General features: G+C 37.5%; 1 protein-coding gene across 3 annotated transcripts in view; it reads left to right on the top strand.

Annotated features, from left to right (window-relative positions):
* cratb (carnitine O-acetyltransferase b) overlaps positions 1–18,591 on the top strand; it is a 53,046-nt gene that overhangs the window by 13,580 nt on the left and 20,875 nt on the right. For all 3 annotated transcript variants that reach the window (XM_079830124.1, XM_079830126.1, XM_079830125.1), the window contains 2 exons: positions 16,042–16,132; positions 16,272–16,359. In XM_079830124.1, the coding sequence (XP_079686250.1) occupies positions 16,042–16,132; positions 16,272–16,359 (179 nt within the window). The remainder of the gene's footprint in view (positions 1–16,041; positions 16,133–16,271; positions 16,360–18,591) is intronic.

Raw genomic sequence — 18,591 nt, forward strand, 5'->3', positions numbered from 1 at the left:
TTGGAGGGAGTTGAAAATCCATATTGCCCAGCGACAGCCCCAAAACATCACTGCTCTAGAGGAGATCTGCATGGAGGAATGGGCCAAACTACCAGCAACAGTGTGTAAAAACCTTGTGGAGAGTTACAGAAAACGTTTGACCTCTGTCATTGCCAACAAAGGGTTTATAACAAAGTATTGAGATTAACTTTTGTTATTTACCAAATACTTATTTTCCACCATAATTTGCTAATAAATTCTTTAAAAATCAAAGTGATTTTCTCATTCTGTCTCTCATAGTTGAAGTGTGCCAATGATGAAAATTACAGGCCTCTCTCATCTTTTTAAGTGGGAGAACTTGCACAATTGGTGGCTGACTAAATACTTTTTTGCCCCACTATATGTATATGTATATATGTGTGTGTGTGTGTGTCCCAACCCCCCTCAACCACAACGCCACCGCCGGTAGTTGGTCCATTACCACCGTGGTGATAAAAAACTGCCTCTGTCACAGCCCTAGATTGCACTGCACAGTTATATTTCGTTCTCCCTTGTCTTTCTTTAATGTGAAGTGCTGTTTGAATTTCGAAGATAGAAACGCATTCTTGCCCTGGCTCTGTTGTTCTGTAACAATGCAATACTATCACATATAAAAAAAACAAGTTTTACTCACCGAAGTGTGTTGCACCATTCCTGTCGGATCCAGTATAGAAAGCACAGCATTGTGTTTTAACCCCCTCGAGTCGGCGGTCGCACGGGCGAGATCGACTCTTATCACTCTTATTGAATCTTATCAGTGTCAAAGAGACTCAAATAACTGTCGTTTTTTTATCATTCAGGCGAGTGTTATACATTATAATCTGTTAAGTTTCTCTTTTTTTGTGTACAGTCACAATAAAAACAAAATGTTGTGCTTTTTGCAAAATAAAGAAAACAAACATGATGCGTGATCTGCAGCCTCTCTGTCAAAGACGTTCATTCAGAAAAGGAACTCTAGCTTAGTGAATACTTGTCTCACAAATATGAAACGTATATCTAAAGAAACGTTGAAATGTCAGGTTTTAAATAATGTAAACCAAATCGAAAACAAATATTCTGTGTTTATGTAATCTGTTTGAAAAGAGAGAGATGTCAGTCGTTCCCGAGTGTCTTATCCGCTAATGCGACCAGGCCCACGGAGTGCGTGTTCTTTGAGATTCAAATACTACAAGATCCAGAGTCAACGCCCACATCAACTCGAACAAACACATCAAGTGTAGTGTTTAACACTGGAAAGCTGCTTTGAAACAATCTACATTGTTAAAAGCGCTATATCAATAAATTTGACTTGACTTGACTTGACTATACTTCAGCTACATTGTTTTGAGACGCGTTGAGGAATAATCCTGGAATAATTAACCTCATGAAAAGCTGTTAATTTCTAATGGCAACGGATTCAGCCGCTGATTGTGGTAGGCTAAGTTTATTCTGTTAGCATCTGTGAATATTAAACGCAAAAAGACTGTTTAATAGGATTGGGCGATGTCTCCTAAATTGGCAGTTGACGATGTTTACAGTAAAACATTGTGATGGTCGATGATATCGTCGTTTGGGGGGGGGGGGGGGGGGGGTTAGGTAAATAGGTAGATAATATACTATATCTCTTTACATAAATACAATTTTTTTCTTAAAACTATCATTTCGTTATTTTTACTAACCCAAATAATGACTCATCCGCTAGGTTGCACGTGAGGGGGAAAAAATTGGTTCCTTCCACTTAAGAGTTGAGCTCTTTTTATTTTAATATATCTCTTTACATAAATAGGCCTACTATTTTCTACTTTTAAAAAAAATAACTTCGTTATTTTACTAACCCAGTGTTTTGTATGTGAACGCTGTTTCACGTGAATATTACCACAGGAGTGAAGCACAAAGCTTTGTTTAGCCTAGAAAGGAAATAATGGTCAGATAGCACTTTTTCATTCTGTTTTGTGATCTGGATCTGGTCATTCGATTTTCCGTGAATTTTAACAATAGGCCTAGTCCATTTTATCCCAGTGGACATGGACATATCGTTTCTTTTCCCAAATCTTCACTCACGTCGCACCCATGTTCGCAGGGGATTATAAACGCTTCTTCCTTTCGTTTGCTTATAATTAAGTCTATTATAACTATTCACATCCTTTACTGTGGGAAAATATAAAAAAACACTGTAGGATGAATACCTTTTTACTTCAAATTTTATTTAACACAGTTTGTTCTTGTTATTAAACTTGGTAAGGCGCGTCAAGTTTGGTTTATTTGAATAGCGCATTTCACACACACACACACACACACACACACACACACACCGGTGATTTTTGACCGGTTTTGTTTTCTCTGGCAGTGAATAATCAAACATTGCCTAAATGTCTTGACCCTGTGGAAGATAAAATCCGCTCTTCAGACCTTTTACAACAAGTGTTGCTTTGCGCAAATCAGGAGAAAACATGAAGATGAAGATATTCGAGAAGGTGTCTATCCAGCTTGTGTCCCACATTCCTCTCAAAGCGCAGAGCGGTATATGACGCATCTTTGCGGGGAAATAGTATGAATCAAATATTTTTCTAACTAATATTTAATTTTCTTATATTCTTGAGGTTATCATTATTTACTAAATGTTTTATAGGCTGTAGTGTGTGTTTCACTGACAGAAGTGCTTAAATAAACAGCATGCTTATGGATGTTTCAGCCTCAAATGATTTCAAAATGTAGGCTATATATATAATCTCTGGCATAGACTACAGTATTTAAAATAGCATATATGCATTAGTTACATTTTGAAATTAATTTACAGAGCAATCCCTGCTAAGTTTTTAGTTTAACTAATACTATAGAAGAGGATTAGTGTGTGTCGCACTCACAACAGACTAGCAACGGGGGCGTGGCATCACGATGGTGGCGCTCCATCGTGATGTCGGTCAGCCATCATCGTCCATCGGCACAGCCCTACTGTTTAAATATGAATCCTGCAGCAACATAAAATGTCATAGACGCAAGACTGTTTAGACAAGATTTATTTGGCCTGTTTTGGACAGATTATGGTGTGTTTATTGTAAAAGAGCCTAGTGTCACCTCACTAAAGCTTTTATTCGCAAATGTCTGCTCAGATGCTATAAATATAGTACCAGTAAAACACTAATCAATTCATATTGATTAGTGCTGCACGATTAATCGAAATTGAACCGCAATCGCGATTTGGCTTATGTGCGATTATGAAAGCGCAAAGGCTGCGATTTTAATTAAATAAATAAATGCCCAGCGTGTTAGTGAAGAGCGGCCCTTATAATGTGCGTTTGAAAAAACAACACGTGTCAAACAACTTCACAAACTAGTAATGTGAAGTAGAGCTGCAACTAACGATTATTTTTTCTGTCGACTAATCTAACGATTATTTTTTCGATTAGTCGACTAATCTAACGATTATTTTCCAGATTAATCTTATTATTCTTTTTTACTGATTATTGTATTTCAAAGAGGGTAGTGAATTTGTATATTATTTTAACATGAAATCAATGAATGATGACAATATTGTTTTGACAAAAATAATATAGAATTGACAAAAATGTTAAATGTGTACCTTGAATGCAATGTAAGTCGCTTTGGATAAAAGCGTCTGCCAAATGCATAAATGTGAATGTAAATGTAAATATGAATTGTATTTCAGGAAGGGTAGTGTACATAGTATGCCATTTTATAATGAATATATATGAACAAAATAAGCTTTTTAAACATAATATATAATGATACTATTCATCATAAAATGTATACAGAGTAGGCCTAATTAGGAAAAGTTGTTTACTATAGTAGTTGAGTATGATTTACTTATTGATTTGTGTCAATAGTAAACGAAAATGCACTTGTATTTATCTGCAAAAGGTTCACATACAGGAGCTTTCAGCATAGTGTTAATGTATAACTAGTCGTCTATTTTGAAGATACATGTGCATAAACAACGACTAAAGCTGCCAGAAGTTTTTGCCCAAACTTCAAAGACACATTTAAATTATTAAAGCTAGAGGCATATCTTAACTTTAATGTTACTTTAATCATGCAAACTACCTATATACAACAAGTTATTATGCATATGTGTTTGGGACAGAGCGGAACCAGGTCGCATTAACAGCAGATATATGCAGCCCATAATAAATAAAAGCACGAGACGTACTGGGGTCGGAGAAGAACACCGGAAAATGTGACCGTCTGTTGCAATACACGCGCCACGGTTCAGCTGCGCGAGAGAACACTGGCAGCAGGGTTGCCAGGTTTACACAACAAAACCCACCCATTCGTTACTCAAAACTAGCCCAAAACAAGCCCAATCGCGTTTCGGGGAGGTTCTCTGGTAAACATCGCGTTCGGGGGGTTAAATATGTGTGTTTTTTTGCTTCAACCCGCGGACATGAGACACAGCCCGCGGCAACAGTGTAGAAGAAGCCCAATTCCGCGGAAAAAAGCGGGACTTGGCAACACTGATTGGCAGTGTGAAAGCTCCCGCTCTCCACGCGCACAGCTTCTGCTCTGCCACCGCGTGCAGTGTGAAACCGGCGTTACAGAGCGAACAAAGCACAGTTTTATTCGGCTTCTGTTTAAAGTACTCCCACACTTTTGAATGTCGCGGTCTGGCTTTATATGATAAATGATCATTTTCACTATGCCCGGGAGCAGAAGCTGCCATTATTCTAGATCTTCTGTTCCATTCTAGAACGTAAATAATGTGCCGCCGACGCGTCGACGCATTTCACGCACGTCGACGTATTTTCGTAGTCGACGTCATCGACGACGTCGACGCGTCGTTGCAGCCCTAATGTGAAGTGTTCATAAACCTGTTGTCCAACAAAATACGTTTAATAACAGGTTTTAACTCACTTCATATAGTCAGTCGAGTGTTGGTGAGTGTTGACGTGGCTTCTTATCACAGAATGAGGCAGACAACACTTTATTTTATAGGCAGTGATAAAGTCTATGTCAATCAGCACTGCATACTTTATTATTATGAAAATACCTGAGAAGGCTTGAAGAACTCAAAATACACAATATCTTGATGCAGTAGTTTTTATTGTCCTCATATTTAATCAGTCAATGCGTTTCTATCTTCCTTTTATTCAGCCTGCAGTGCTAGCATAGCTTCACATTAGGGATTTCCCATAGGGATTTCCTGAAAACAAAAGATAACTTCTCTAACGCAAATGTTGAGTTTCTGCTCAAGGGCGCCCTCTGGCCTCCAGTATGAATTAAACTTTTTGGTAACAAGTGAGAAAAATACTTATCTCTAAATAAATTTATATGACAATCCATATGTTTTTCTTAAATATACAGGCGTTTTCTTCCCCACAGTGGATGCATAAGAGGCTCAAATTTTATATGAAAGACATAGACTTTAAGAAATTGATATCACAGATAAAAAGCACAGATTTTATAATAATAATTTTACAATAAATCCTTAGATCTTTCTAAGGATTTTTATTCAGTCTTTCTGCATATTAACAGGTAACCCAGCAGTTTTTATTGTAAAATAAATGTTCTGTAAAATATAAATATTATTATTAGTAGTAGTAGTATTATATTATATTCTTAAAAACTCTATTTTTAATAATTAAAATGTTATTGTAACATTAATATTTCTTATTTTGTGAAATATTTTTATTTCGCAATAATAATAATCAAAATTATTATTAGTCATATTAATATATAAACACAAAATGTTATATACACACTTTTCATTTGTAAAAAAAAAAAAAAAAAATTCGCTTTCAAATCACAAATCGCAATTTTAACCAGAATAATCGCAATGAGGTATTTTCCCCAAATCGTGCAGCCCTTCAGGTCAGAAATTATTCTGGAGTTTTGTTTTTTTCCTTAAAGTGAATTTCGTTTTAAATCGTTTAAATTGTGTATTAATTTTAATCAATATTTTAATATATTTGCTTATTTAATAAGAAGCAAATATAGCAGACAATAGCCTTAGCGCTGGCGATCATGCATTGCATGTAGGCATGTGCCGGTATCAAATTTTCATGTTGCGATTATTTGCTGAAGCTTTTATCACGGTATACGGTATTATCACGATATTGAAATAAGTTGCAAAAAAAGTGTTGTCATACTATAACAGGTTAAATCACTTTCTTATAACAAAAGAACCAAACATTTAAATACAATAAAGCAATACACAAAAATGTATAAAGTAAACAAATATTTAAAACAGATTAAAGTGCAAAAGAATTATAAAGAACAATAGGTATGCTGAAATGTACATTTAACTAAGATTAATACATGCTTTAGAAGTATTTTTCATTGTCAGTTTGTTAATGAAGGAACTAAAGTTAAATACTGGAGCCTTGTAAAGTGTGTGATTGAACAACAGTCAGAACATATTCAAACAATATCTAGGGCATGTAATTTAGTCCAGATTAAAATATAAAATGCAAGTTTGAAAATTAATAGCCTTAAGTCTTTAAGTATTATGTATAAGGTTATGTGATTACTGGGGAAGCGGCTGCATTTCTGCTGTTCCATCAGCGCCCTCTGCTGTCAAAGAATGAATGTGCACTTCAGCGTGTCTCCTCATTCCGCCATGTGCTCGGCTCATGCACGTCTATTTACATCAGTGCGCGTTCCTCTTTGACGTGTTTTCCATTTTAAACGGTTGATGGGTAAAGTATTCTTAAAATTCATTCTAAAAATCTGAATAATTCGTAATAAATAATTATTCACGGTATTTTGAAGTGCCCACGATAACAATATTGTGCATGTTCATTATTGCGGTATATTGTATTACCGTTTACCGGCACATGTCTAATTGCATGCATGTTTCATAAATGAACTGAAGCTCGAAATTATATTTGAGTATTGTGTGTATCTGATCGTTTACAGAATCAAATGATTCAGAAAGATTTTGCCATTTGAAATGACTGGAAACATTTGGGGTTGGTGATTGGCACAAATATCGATTTCGATCTTGATTCAGTATCAATTCATATGTATATAGCCTACTGTACATATAAGGAAAAATAAGTTTGCCTTTTTAGCACTATTTTAAACTGTTCTTGGGTTAAATTATATTCGCTTGCATTCATTAATATTCACTTGTGTGTGCTTATATAAGTATCATTAAAAATATTAGGATGTAAGTTAACGTTTTAAAATTTCACATTTAAAGAAATCTAGTGTTTGATCATGTCTAAATAAATGCAAAAAATGCAAATGCAAAACCTAAAAATAAGTAAGCATTTAGGATCTGCAATACTTATTTTAGGAACTAGATACATGTATATTTATTAAAGAGCCATACAAGCACCTACAGGGAGTGCAGAATTATTAGGCACGTTGATTTTCTGATCATATTTTTTTTCCAGGCACATTTGACCAATTCCAAACCACAGTAATCCTAATGACTACTATTGATTTAGTATTTAATAATGTATAAGTGATATATAATTGTTCATGAAGGCTGGAAATGAAAATCACCTTATATTCAGGTGTGCAGAATTATTAGGCATGTTTTCTTTTACAGATAAATTGAGCCAAAAAAGAGATTTAACTCAGACTGAAAAGTCAAAAAGTATTAAATGCCCATGAGAAGGATGCAATACTAATGCAATACTAGACATTGCAGTTAAGGCGTGACCATTGGACAGTGAAATGCTCGTTGGGTCAGCAGGATCTGACAAAAACAGGTGGTGAAGAAAAGACACCTATTAACGCAAAATAATTAAGAATTAAGGTGAAGAATTAAGGGTGAAACCATCAGGAACCCTTTAGTCTCCAGCGCCACCATTTTCCAGAGCTGCAACCTACCTGGAGTCTCCAGAAGTGCAAGGTGTCAGGATCTCAGAGACTTCAGTTAGGTAAAGAATCCTAAAAAATGACCCCCACTAGATAAGAATCACAAGCTGAAGTGTTGTAAAATACATGAAGAAGGTTTTTTTATAGGCTTTATGGACAGATAGGTTGAGAATGACTCTTGAAGGACCAGCACCACATCCTCTAGTACCACTGTTTGAAGAATTCATCTTCCAGAATCTGGCAGTACGTTTTGGGAGTTCATTTTAGTCCATCTCTGCAAAACGGACTTCAGGATGGACTAAAATGAACTCCCAAAACGTACTGCCAGATTCTGGAAGATGAATTCTTCAAACAGTGGTACTAGAGGATGTGGTGCTGGTCCTTCAAGAGTCATTCTCAACCTATAAAACCTATAAAGCCTATAAAAAAGCAGGCTTCATGTATTTTACAACACTTCAGCTTATGATTCTTATTTAGTGGGGGTCATTTTTTAGGATTCTTTACCTAACTGAAGTCTCTGAGATCCTGACACCTTGCACTTCTGGAGACTCCAGGTAGGTTGCAGCTCTGGAAAATGGTGGTGCTGGAGACTAAAGGGTTCCTGATGGTTTCACCCTTAATTCTTCACCTTAATTCTTAATTATTTTGCGTTAATAGGTGTCTTTTCTCCGCCACATGTTTTTGTCTGACCCTGCTGACCCAACGAGCATTTCACTGTCCAATGGTCACGCCTTAACTGCAATGTCTAGTATTGCATTAGTATTGCATCCTTCTCATGGGCATTTAATACTTTTTGACTTTTCAGTCTGAGTTAAATCTCTTTTTTGGCTCAATTTATCTGTAAAAGAAAACATGCCTAATAATTCTGCACACCTGAATATAAGGTGTTTTTCATTTCCAGCCTTCATGAACATTATATATCACTTATACATTATTAAATACTAAATCAATACTAGTTATTAGGATTACTGTGGTTTGGAATTGGTCAAATGTGCCTGGAAAAAAAATATGATCAGAAAATCAACGTGCCTAATAATTCTGCACTCCCTGTATAGTGGGTAAACCATGGCATTACAAATGAGAATTATTATTTTTCCAGCCACAAAATGACTCTAATTTGCCACTTTGCATTGGAATTCTCTATTTAAACCTTAATTACTACACTAATTGTAATATAAATAAGAAAAATATTAGAAGAAAAAATATTTTAATTCATTAAATGGACATTAATGGACCATAATTATTGCACAAATAGTAGGCCTATAGTTAATACCAAAAGATCTCCTCAAAATATTCAATAAATATTATTAAACTAAAATATAGAACATTTATTTAATTGAAAAATAGTTGAGGTGTATGGTGAAAATAGCCAAAGATACAATGTAGTTCCACAGAAAGTTTTTTTATTTCGCCATTCAGCCGTTCTCTCGCAATAAACCCCCACAAGAAGAAAAACAACAAGTCACACCGACTCACGCGATAATACATTCTTGTAGACTCTCGCGATAATACATTCACTTGCACATGAAGTTAACAATCTCCCTCTCTTCTTTAAATAAAAAAAAATTAACGGGTGACTTTGACATATTAAACACCGTCACCAAATACAAAACAGTTTTCAGAACACAGTAACATTTAAGTGAACTTGAGTATTTAAACAAAAAAACTGTACCAAGATAAATGCTCAATAGTCCTGATATTACAGTTTCCATACACCCTCATACAGCGCTTTAAGAAGCATAAGTGAGGAAGCACCTTTCTTCGTCAAACAGTCAGCAAGTTGTGACTTGCCTTCTGACCAGCACACTTCTTTGATTTTGTTTGCATGTAGGAGCTCTTTGACACCGCTTATTTCTAATCTTAGTCTCTTCTCTGTGACCTGTTTTGTAGACTTAAGTGCGTCAAACAGGGAATGGTTATCAGTAACACAAATAAGGGGGAGAGCATTAAGATCAGCTTTACCAGTGGTAAGCTCAGAGTAGAGCATTGCCAAGAACATAGCATTGTCAATACCATCTGACATGGCAAGGGTTTCTGCTGCCAGCGTGCTTCTTACCACACGTCTGATTTTCTTAGATTGCCAAAACAGAGGAGAGAATTTTCCTGTTTTTGCCATGAGAGCAATTAAAGCCCCTCCCTGTGTACCTCCATCTGGAAGATTGCCCAGTGAAGCATCACTGAAGACCACCAAACCCAAATCATCACTGTTGCCCAAGTGTTGAAACTTAAGTGTGACCTTCTCTGACTTAAGTTTACGGATGACTTTGTTCACTTCATGTATGGACTGAACAGTAGCATTCTTAATGTTGGATGCTAGGCTACATGTGTCAAACATTACATCTGGTCTTGTCTGTTTAGCAACCCACAGAATTTGTCCTATTTTGGACCTGAGTTGTTCTCTTTCTTTCTCGTTTAGTGGAGCCTCTCTCTGTACAGCACGTGCTGCCTGTAAGTGAACTGGTTGTAGGTTTTCAATGTAACTGTGCTGATGCACCTGCACTACACCACCCACAGTTGCAACGTCCATCCCCACGTATGAAAAACTGTCATGCCCTTCACGACCCACGTGAAATGAAGATTTAAGTACAGGGATGACATTAGTTACAAAGTGCTCTGAACCTGCCCAAAAAAAATCATCCACATGGCATGCCAGTACTCCTGTTACCTCAGACTGCTCATTCTGCCAATAAAACACTGCAGGATCAACCCGTGACATTTTACCACCACTGTTCAGCATGAGTTCTTTGACCTTGTTGTACCAGTAGAGGGAAGCATCTGCAAGTCCATACACACATTTCTTTAGTTTCCACAATGCATTGTTTACACCTGCTTCTGGTGGAGGACGAATGTAAATGTCTCTTGTGAGTTCCATTCCCTGCAAAAAGGCAGACTTAATATCCATAGAATTTACTTTCCACTTGTTTTGACAAATAACAGCTAACAGCAGCCTAAGTGACTCTGATGCACATGTGGGAGAATCTTTTTGTAATTCATGAATATTGACTTCTTCAAATCCTCTCGCCACAAGGCGAGCTTTGGGAACAATACCATTAGAAGTCTCCTTCAACGTACAGACCCATCTAGTAGAAATACATTTCTGACCCCTGTCTGTGACCTCTTCGTAAACATCATTCATTTGCCAGTTTTCAATCTCTTGCTGTTTAGCAGCATCAAAAGAGATGTCTTTGGTAATGAGTACATCAGCATCGGTGTCATCACATTCAGTGAGAAGATCATCAACTTGTGACATGTCTAAAGCTTCCTTTTGACCTTCGCTGCTATTTGGTTCAAGATACTGCACATTGTACCAGTTTTTATATTGCCCTTTTGCTTTTCCTGCTCTGCCTAAAACTCTGGCAGTGTGCTTAATACCATCATCTCTGTTTTTAAACGTCACTGTCTGACCTGTTCTCAGTTTGACACCAGTGGAAGCCACTGTATTAGTAGCATCACTCTCTGTCTCATTAGTTTGTCTCACGTCTTCTCTATCATCTGTTTCTGTGTTTTCAGGGATTTGCACGTCTCCATTAACACTCATTTCATCATCTGAATTCTCTGACACATCAGTGTGTATTACATTTGCCTTTTCTTTACTATTTTCAGGAATATCAGGTAGTACAGGTTTATCCTCATCCTGTGCATTGACTTTATTCAGCCTGGACTGGTGTACTCTGACAAGAATCCCACCATGTCTGATAAACACTACAGAGCCATCCTGACCGATAACTACAGCAGGGCCTTTCCACTCTGTACTGTCTGCTCGTTTGTAGTACACTCTGTCTCCTGTCTCATACTTTTCATCTGTAGGCCTGACCTGCTTTCGTAAAGCTCTTCTTATTCTTTCTGAGCATTCCACCTCTGTGAATGCTCTTCTGGAAGCATGTAATGCTGCTAGATGCTGTCCTACTCTAGTACTCATAGAAGTGCTCTCTAGAGCAGGCAGTTTATCAACCAAAACTGAGGGAAGATTAGGACTGTGACCAAACACAAGCTGGTGTGGACTATAACCATGCACATTGATCATACTGTTTTTGGCCATTAGAGCCCAGTCTAGAGCAGTCTGCCAGCCACACCCGTTTTCTCTTTTCACCTTCAGGAGGATCTCAGTCAGTGTCATGTTGTGTCTCTCCAGCAGCCCGTTGCTCCAAGGACTGTATCCCGCTGTAGTCTTCATCTCAGTGTTGAATTTTTCTGCCATCTCTCTCATCTCCTCGTTGTTGAACTCGCCACTGTTATCTGTGTATATTCGTTTGGGGGCACCATGAACACTTATCCACGAGTGAATGAAGAAGTTAACAATCTCCGAGGCTTTCTTTGTTCTCACTATGTTTCCAGCACTGAAGCGTGTGAAGTGGTCGATGATGTGGAGGTACCATACACCAGGTTCCAGCTCATGTAGATCCATTGCCACCGTCTCATTGTACTCTGAGGCTAAAGGCAAACCAACAGCAGGCCTGGGCTTGGTCCTGCTATATCTTTGACATACCTCACAGTCACGGATGATCTCTTGCAGAATAACTGGACAGTCTTTGTCAGTATTTCCAGAGCTGAGGATGAGCCTCTGCAGCCGGTCTGCGGAGGCGTGGCCAAACTGCTTATGGAGCTTCAGGAGAACTTTACGCTTCTCTTTTGTAGACATCTCTGCTGTAACGACAAGGATTTCACTTTCATTGGTGTTCGCTTCAGTATTATCATCTCTAATGTCAACACAATAGTGTCCCGAACTAGTGAGCTCAAGAGGCACTGGTTGCTTGAACATGACAACTCTGTCATTCTCCATGTCTAAAACAGTTCCTGCTCTCTTTAGAGACATTTTGCTCAGCAGTAAAGGAATATCAGCAGGAACAACTTCCGTTTCAATGTGACATTTTGTTTGTCCGATCTTAGCAGGAAGCTTCACCCTTTTGTTGGAGTGTACCATTTGACCGTCACCAAATCTGAAAGGTCTGCTGCTTGAAGATTCTGTTTGCAGCAGTTTGTTTATTTGGCTTTGGCTCAGGTCTTTCATGTAACTATCCAGCCACTTCTCGCCACAAACTGTACGTGTGCATGCAGTGTCAATGATAGCTGATCCCAGCGATTCAGTTAGAAAGATCTCAGAGTCAGTCATGACTTTTGTAAATAGTGTAATGTTACACTCTTCCACATCTTCTGCTAGCTTTACTTCATTTCTCCGATGAGGACAGTCTTTGGCCCAATGGTACGTGCTCTGACAAATGACGCATTTTGTTCTCTTACCATATTTGTCGAGTGGGTTTGTACCTTGCTGTGGCTGCTGCTGTCTGCTCTGCGACGGGCCGTTGTTTTGTCTGAATTTGTCCGATGGCCTCTGCTCCGTGAAAAACGCCGCATCTTGAGTCTCGCTGCCGCCGCTTGCGCCACTGGTTTTTCCTCCGAAAATCCGCTTCAACGCTGACTTCATGGATGCGAATGTCAGATCCGTGCACGCTGTAAGTGCTAGCTGCATACTCTTCTCCTCGAGGCAAGCCGTGTCCAGGAGTTTAAACGCTAACATAGCGTCAGGCAGTGTCATGTTGTACTTTTTCATGCGGTTGTATCTCTGCTCAAAATCTATGATGTAGTCCGTCATGGACACCGTACTGTCTTTGGAAATCGAGTCGAAATGAGAGTATGCTTCATAAGCGCGGTCTTTTTCTTCTCTCAAGAATATCGCGTCCAGCTTAGCTAGCAAGGTTTCCATACCGTCATCTGTGTTTAGATCGTTCACGGGTATTTCCAAAGCGGTCTCTCTGGCTCGCCCCTCGAGCCCCAGCACCACAGCGAGTGCCTGTTTCTTCTTTTCTAAGTCCGTGACAAGTCTCCACATACTAACTTCATTTTTCCAGCACTCGTACGGTCGAGCTTCATCAAGCTTAGGCGGTACTCTGTAGTTGGAAACCATCCTCTGCTACCATTTGAAAATAGCCAAAGATACAACGTAGTTCCACAGAAAGTTTTTTTATTTCGCCATTCAGCCGTTCTCTCGCAATAAACCCCCACAAGAAGAAAAACAACAAGTCACACCGACTCACGCGATAATACATTCTTGTAGACTCTCGCGATAATACATTCACTTGCACATGAAGTTAACATATGGTCACATTTGACCACCAATGAGTATAATTGTGACCAATTAGTAAGGAATACCTGAGGGCTAAATACTAGAAAAACATTAGCATTAATGTTAACAATGTTGCCTCTCCATAATAAAATGATCCTGTAAATGTGCTTGACGTAATAATAAATGCACACTATACTGTACTGTTTACCAAAAATTGCTGCAAATACATGTATAATCTATCTATCCATTCAAATGTATTGACACAGCGCTGGCTTGTTTGGAACTATTGAGAGCTCCGTGAACCACATGCGCGCCGCCGGGAGATGAGAGCAGGTCGCACCTCTGTTTTTCAACGCCTCTGGCTTTAACTGTTACACATTAGTGCCACAACGCTATTTATTGTTTGAATTTCGTATTAAAACTTAAAAAGAATTAAACGCTTAGACTTTGTTTCATATCAAAAGCAGGTTTGGCAATTTGAGAGCGAGAGACATGCGTGAGTGACAGAGAGACGGAGGGAGAGCAGGGAAAGGAAATGCAGCTGAACGAATAGTCTATGCTGCGTGTTTTAAATAGCATAAATAAAACAAAAACAAAATGAATAACAACATGCAATATGTGGCGGCCGGTGTTGATTCTGTGGCGCACCGCCACAAATTAGTCTATGTGTGGGAAACACTGCTGCAAAAATTCTTAAATCAAGATGCATTTACTAGATATGTCTTTTGACTTAAGATATTTTTTCTTGTTTTGTTGAAAATAAAATAAAAAAGAAGTGAGTTTTTGCTTAAAACAAGCACAATTATATGCCAATGGGGTAAGAAAAAGAATCTTGGTTCTGATTGAAATCTTGTTTCTTGTTTTGGCTGATGATTTAGCTTGTTTTAAGCAAAAACTCACTTAATTTAGATTTTTTCCCTCCAGAAAATTGTACTTATCTAGTAAATTAATCTTGATTTAAGTATTTTTAGATATTTGGACTGGAAACAATAAAAAATACTAAATAAGAAGAGCATTTTTTTGCAGTGTAGTCAAACCTTTTGATAATGTAAAATAGAATAGGCCTTTGTTGACTACATTCTAAATAAACTACAACAACATATATTTCCTTTGTCCTGTTGCTCTCTGTCTCATACCTGAAGCTCATTCATTATGCAGGTCATTATGCGGCCCATTATGCGTTCTTTTGTTCTCTCAGGTGTGATACCCAGCATTTTTCATGATCTTTCACACCTCCTCGCATATGGCCTTTGTAAAGAAAAAGTGTCTTACAAAATGTAAATTAATATTGTTTTATGTGAATAAGTAAGCTCAATTATTCTCACATCAGTTTGTAGCAAAAACTCTAGGCAACAACACCCATTAGTTAAAAGTCTTGTGGACACATCTATTGTGTGTTTTTTGTTGTTTTTTTCAAAAAACATGCATAAACATTGTTCTCTCAAAAATACAAGCATGTACATACATGTTTCTCAGATATTATGGTTGCCCAGTTTTTGCCATTAATGTTTTTATAAGCAACTGAGAAAAGCACATGTCAGAGCATGTCAACTTCTAAAAGGCCCCAAAACAGCTCAGACTTCAGAGGGTTAATCTCAATATGTCTGTAAATCCAGTTTAGAGCTGTATATTGTTTAGAAACGATTCTGCAGTGAAATGAAGCGAACAAACGCGCAATGTCTTGCGCACATGAGCTGGAACCGGCATGTTTATTGCTCGGTAGCATGATCCGTTTAGCTCTACGAGTCGGTGGGCGGGCTTGAGGCAGTGTTTCAGCATACGATGACATAAAGGGTCGACCTATTCTGAGATTGAGCATTTTCTGGGCCTGGTGTCAATAAAAGCTTTTCTTTGACTAACAAGGACGTTTTCAGCTCTGAAATGTACAGGATATTCTAATATCACGATGAACTTTTATATGTCAAAGGCTCAAAGGAAAGTTGATTTCTCAATTCATCACCCCTTTAAAATGTACAGTTTTCTAATGATCCATTAACAAGAGTGATGCACAATAGGTTTGTTACTGTGTAAATATGAGGTCAGTCTTTGCCTTTATAGCAATAGCTCAGATAGCCCATTGTGGCTTACAGGCAGATTCAAGTTCACTCTTTACCATCTAGCTGCATAGTTCCATTGTCGAGTGTTTCATGCTTGATTTTAAGTTTTTTTTGTTTGTTTTTACTTTTCCCCCTCTTCAGATAAAATCAATAAAGAATCTGTGAGGCTGATCGAGAAATCAATCTTTACGTTGTGTTTGGACTCTCCAGTTATGAGGATTTCTGATGAGAAGTAAGAATTTTGTATACATTGATTGCAATTGAAAAGTTACTAAACCGGAGAAGTGTATTTTCTTTTAATTGTTTTTTAACAATATCGTTTACATCTTTATCGGTTTGATGCAATGCTAAGAATGTTAATTGATTGGCAGGTATGCAAGTCGAATGGCAGCACAGATTTTGCATGGCGGTGGGACTTTTTCAAACAGTGGCAATCGCTGGTTTGACAAGACCCTACAGGTGACCTATATGTCAGAGGCCTGTTCTTAATGTTCTGTCATTTAAACTAGGACTGTCAAGAGTTGATTTATACAATTGATTATTTAACTTAAAGGGATAGTTCACCCTAAAAATTTAAATTACCCCATGATTTACTCACCCTCAAGCCATCCTAGGTGTATATGACATTCTTCTTTCAGACGAATACAATCAGAGTTATATGGCGTAATACAGAGTTATACAATGAATGGCAGTCCAAAATACAGAATGCTGTCTGCCAGAAGCTAGATATTTTACATTATAAAGTTTTAAATATGGATATTTTTCTTGTATTTATCTGAAAGAAGAATGTCATATACACCTAGGATGGCTTGAGGGTGAGTACATTTTTTGGGTGAACTATCCCTTTAATTAACTTGATCTGCTGCTCTAAATCATCCAATCATCCAAGAAAAAAATATATAACTTGCTTATCTTGACATGAAGACTGGATGATTCTCTTATTTATGTACAAGTAATGTTGTTTTTAATCATTTTTAATAATTAGAGGCTTCAGAGCTGCAGCTCGGTTGTATACCCTATACACACCTACACAAAAGTTGCTATAATAGAGCTCGCATTAATGAGTAAATGGAGAATTACCCTTTTTTCAGGTCATTTATTCATAAATCATACCCTGATGGGATGTTTAACAAAGTTATTTGTGTATGGTGAATTGTGAATTTAATATTTATCAGAAAATCTAAATTCACAGAAATGTTAATGTTTAAGACTAGTGGAGGACTGCATCTTTACACATGTAAGATCCATACAGTTGTGTTTTTATTGAATAATAAAACATATTGTGTTATTATTATTATTAGGGCTGGACCAGAATATTCGAATATTCGTTCGATGGGTTGGTATTCGATTTTCAAATTTGTGATTCGAATATTCGTTGTTGTTGTTTTTTTCGTGAACACCTGGCATCCCGCTCAAAACGGCTCTCATTCGCGCTTGCATATGTTTACACTATAAAATCACTATAAAATACAATACTTTTTTTCAATTATCTTATAGCCAAGCCATTTTAATAGCCTCGTTATACTTAATAAATATATTTGCTTCTTCTTAGTGTTCAGTGCACCAGAGCGCACAACTGCACAAGCTTATGTGGCAGAAGCCATGTCTGAGCTTGCATTTTGGGTTAAACTGCGTTCGTTTGACATTGTGGAAAATAGAATAATATAATCAAAATGTATTATCCTTTTTATACGTTAGGGATGTGACGGTGAAAAAATATTCCCTCAGCGTTTCCCTCAATGCTGTGCTTGTGCGCTGAGCGGCTGAACGCATGCAGCTCTGCGCCGCGTTTACTTTCGGTTTGCCAATTCAGGGGCGGGTTGCTTGAATTGTGGGTTCATTAGCTATTATTCTATAATGAAAAACATAGCAACAAAACAGTACAATGACAAACTCCCTTAAGTAGGCGCTTCTACATCGCTTTAAAACCAAATATTCCGCGATCATCTTGTAATTTAGCTCCTCGCTCTTGTGTAGAATATTATCTGACTGCTGCTGCTGATGTGCTGAGACGGCCGTTAGTTTGGCTCGAGTGGCACGTTCAGTTTTTTAATTGTAGTTAGTCTTAGACCCTAGCCCGGCTGTGTCCTACAGCTTACCAAAACTATCGGCCCGAGTCCCTTGATTTTTTTTATTTTTATTTTATTTTTTTATCCTCCCTATTAGGCCTACACATCGTTGCAGCCATTAAAATGGTTCAGTTTTGTTTTTAATGTCAAAGTAGTTATATTTTGTTTAGTTTCTTTATTAAGTTAATTTAGAAAAATGTTTAAAGCATTTTTTTGTTTGTTAAATTAAAGTTTTAGTTTTTTTAAAGTAATGACCAAGCGGACAGCAGCTGACAGTGAGTTAACCGCATGTTGGATCAATTTAGCCTCTCAAATCAACACTGGACTTGTCTTACTTGTAATGAAATCCATAGATATAAAACACTTCAAGCATCACAATGTTGGTTTAAACATTTAGCCTACTATCACCACCACCACAGTAAAAAGGCATTTTTGACAAGCTGAGGCTGATGCTGCTCGCAACGGCGCAAATGAAACAAATAAAATGAAGTGACGTGACGTGTTTTTTTTTATTAATTAATTAATTTTTTATTTAATTTGTTTTTTTATTTTAGTGCCATATAGAACCTTTTTTTTGAGTAAACATTCCTCCCTATTACACATTGTTGCAGCCATTAAAATA

The sequence above is a fragment of the Gobio gobio genome (genome assembly GCF_949357685.1).
Source record: "Gobio gobio genome assembly, chromosome: 11".
NCBI lineage: Eukaryota > Metazoa > Chordata > Actinopteri > Cypriniformes > Gobionidae > Gobio > Gobio gobio.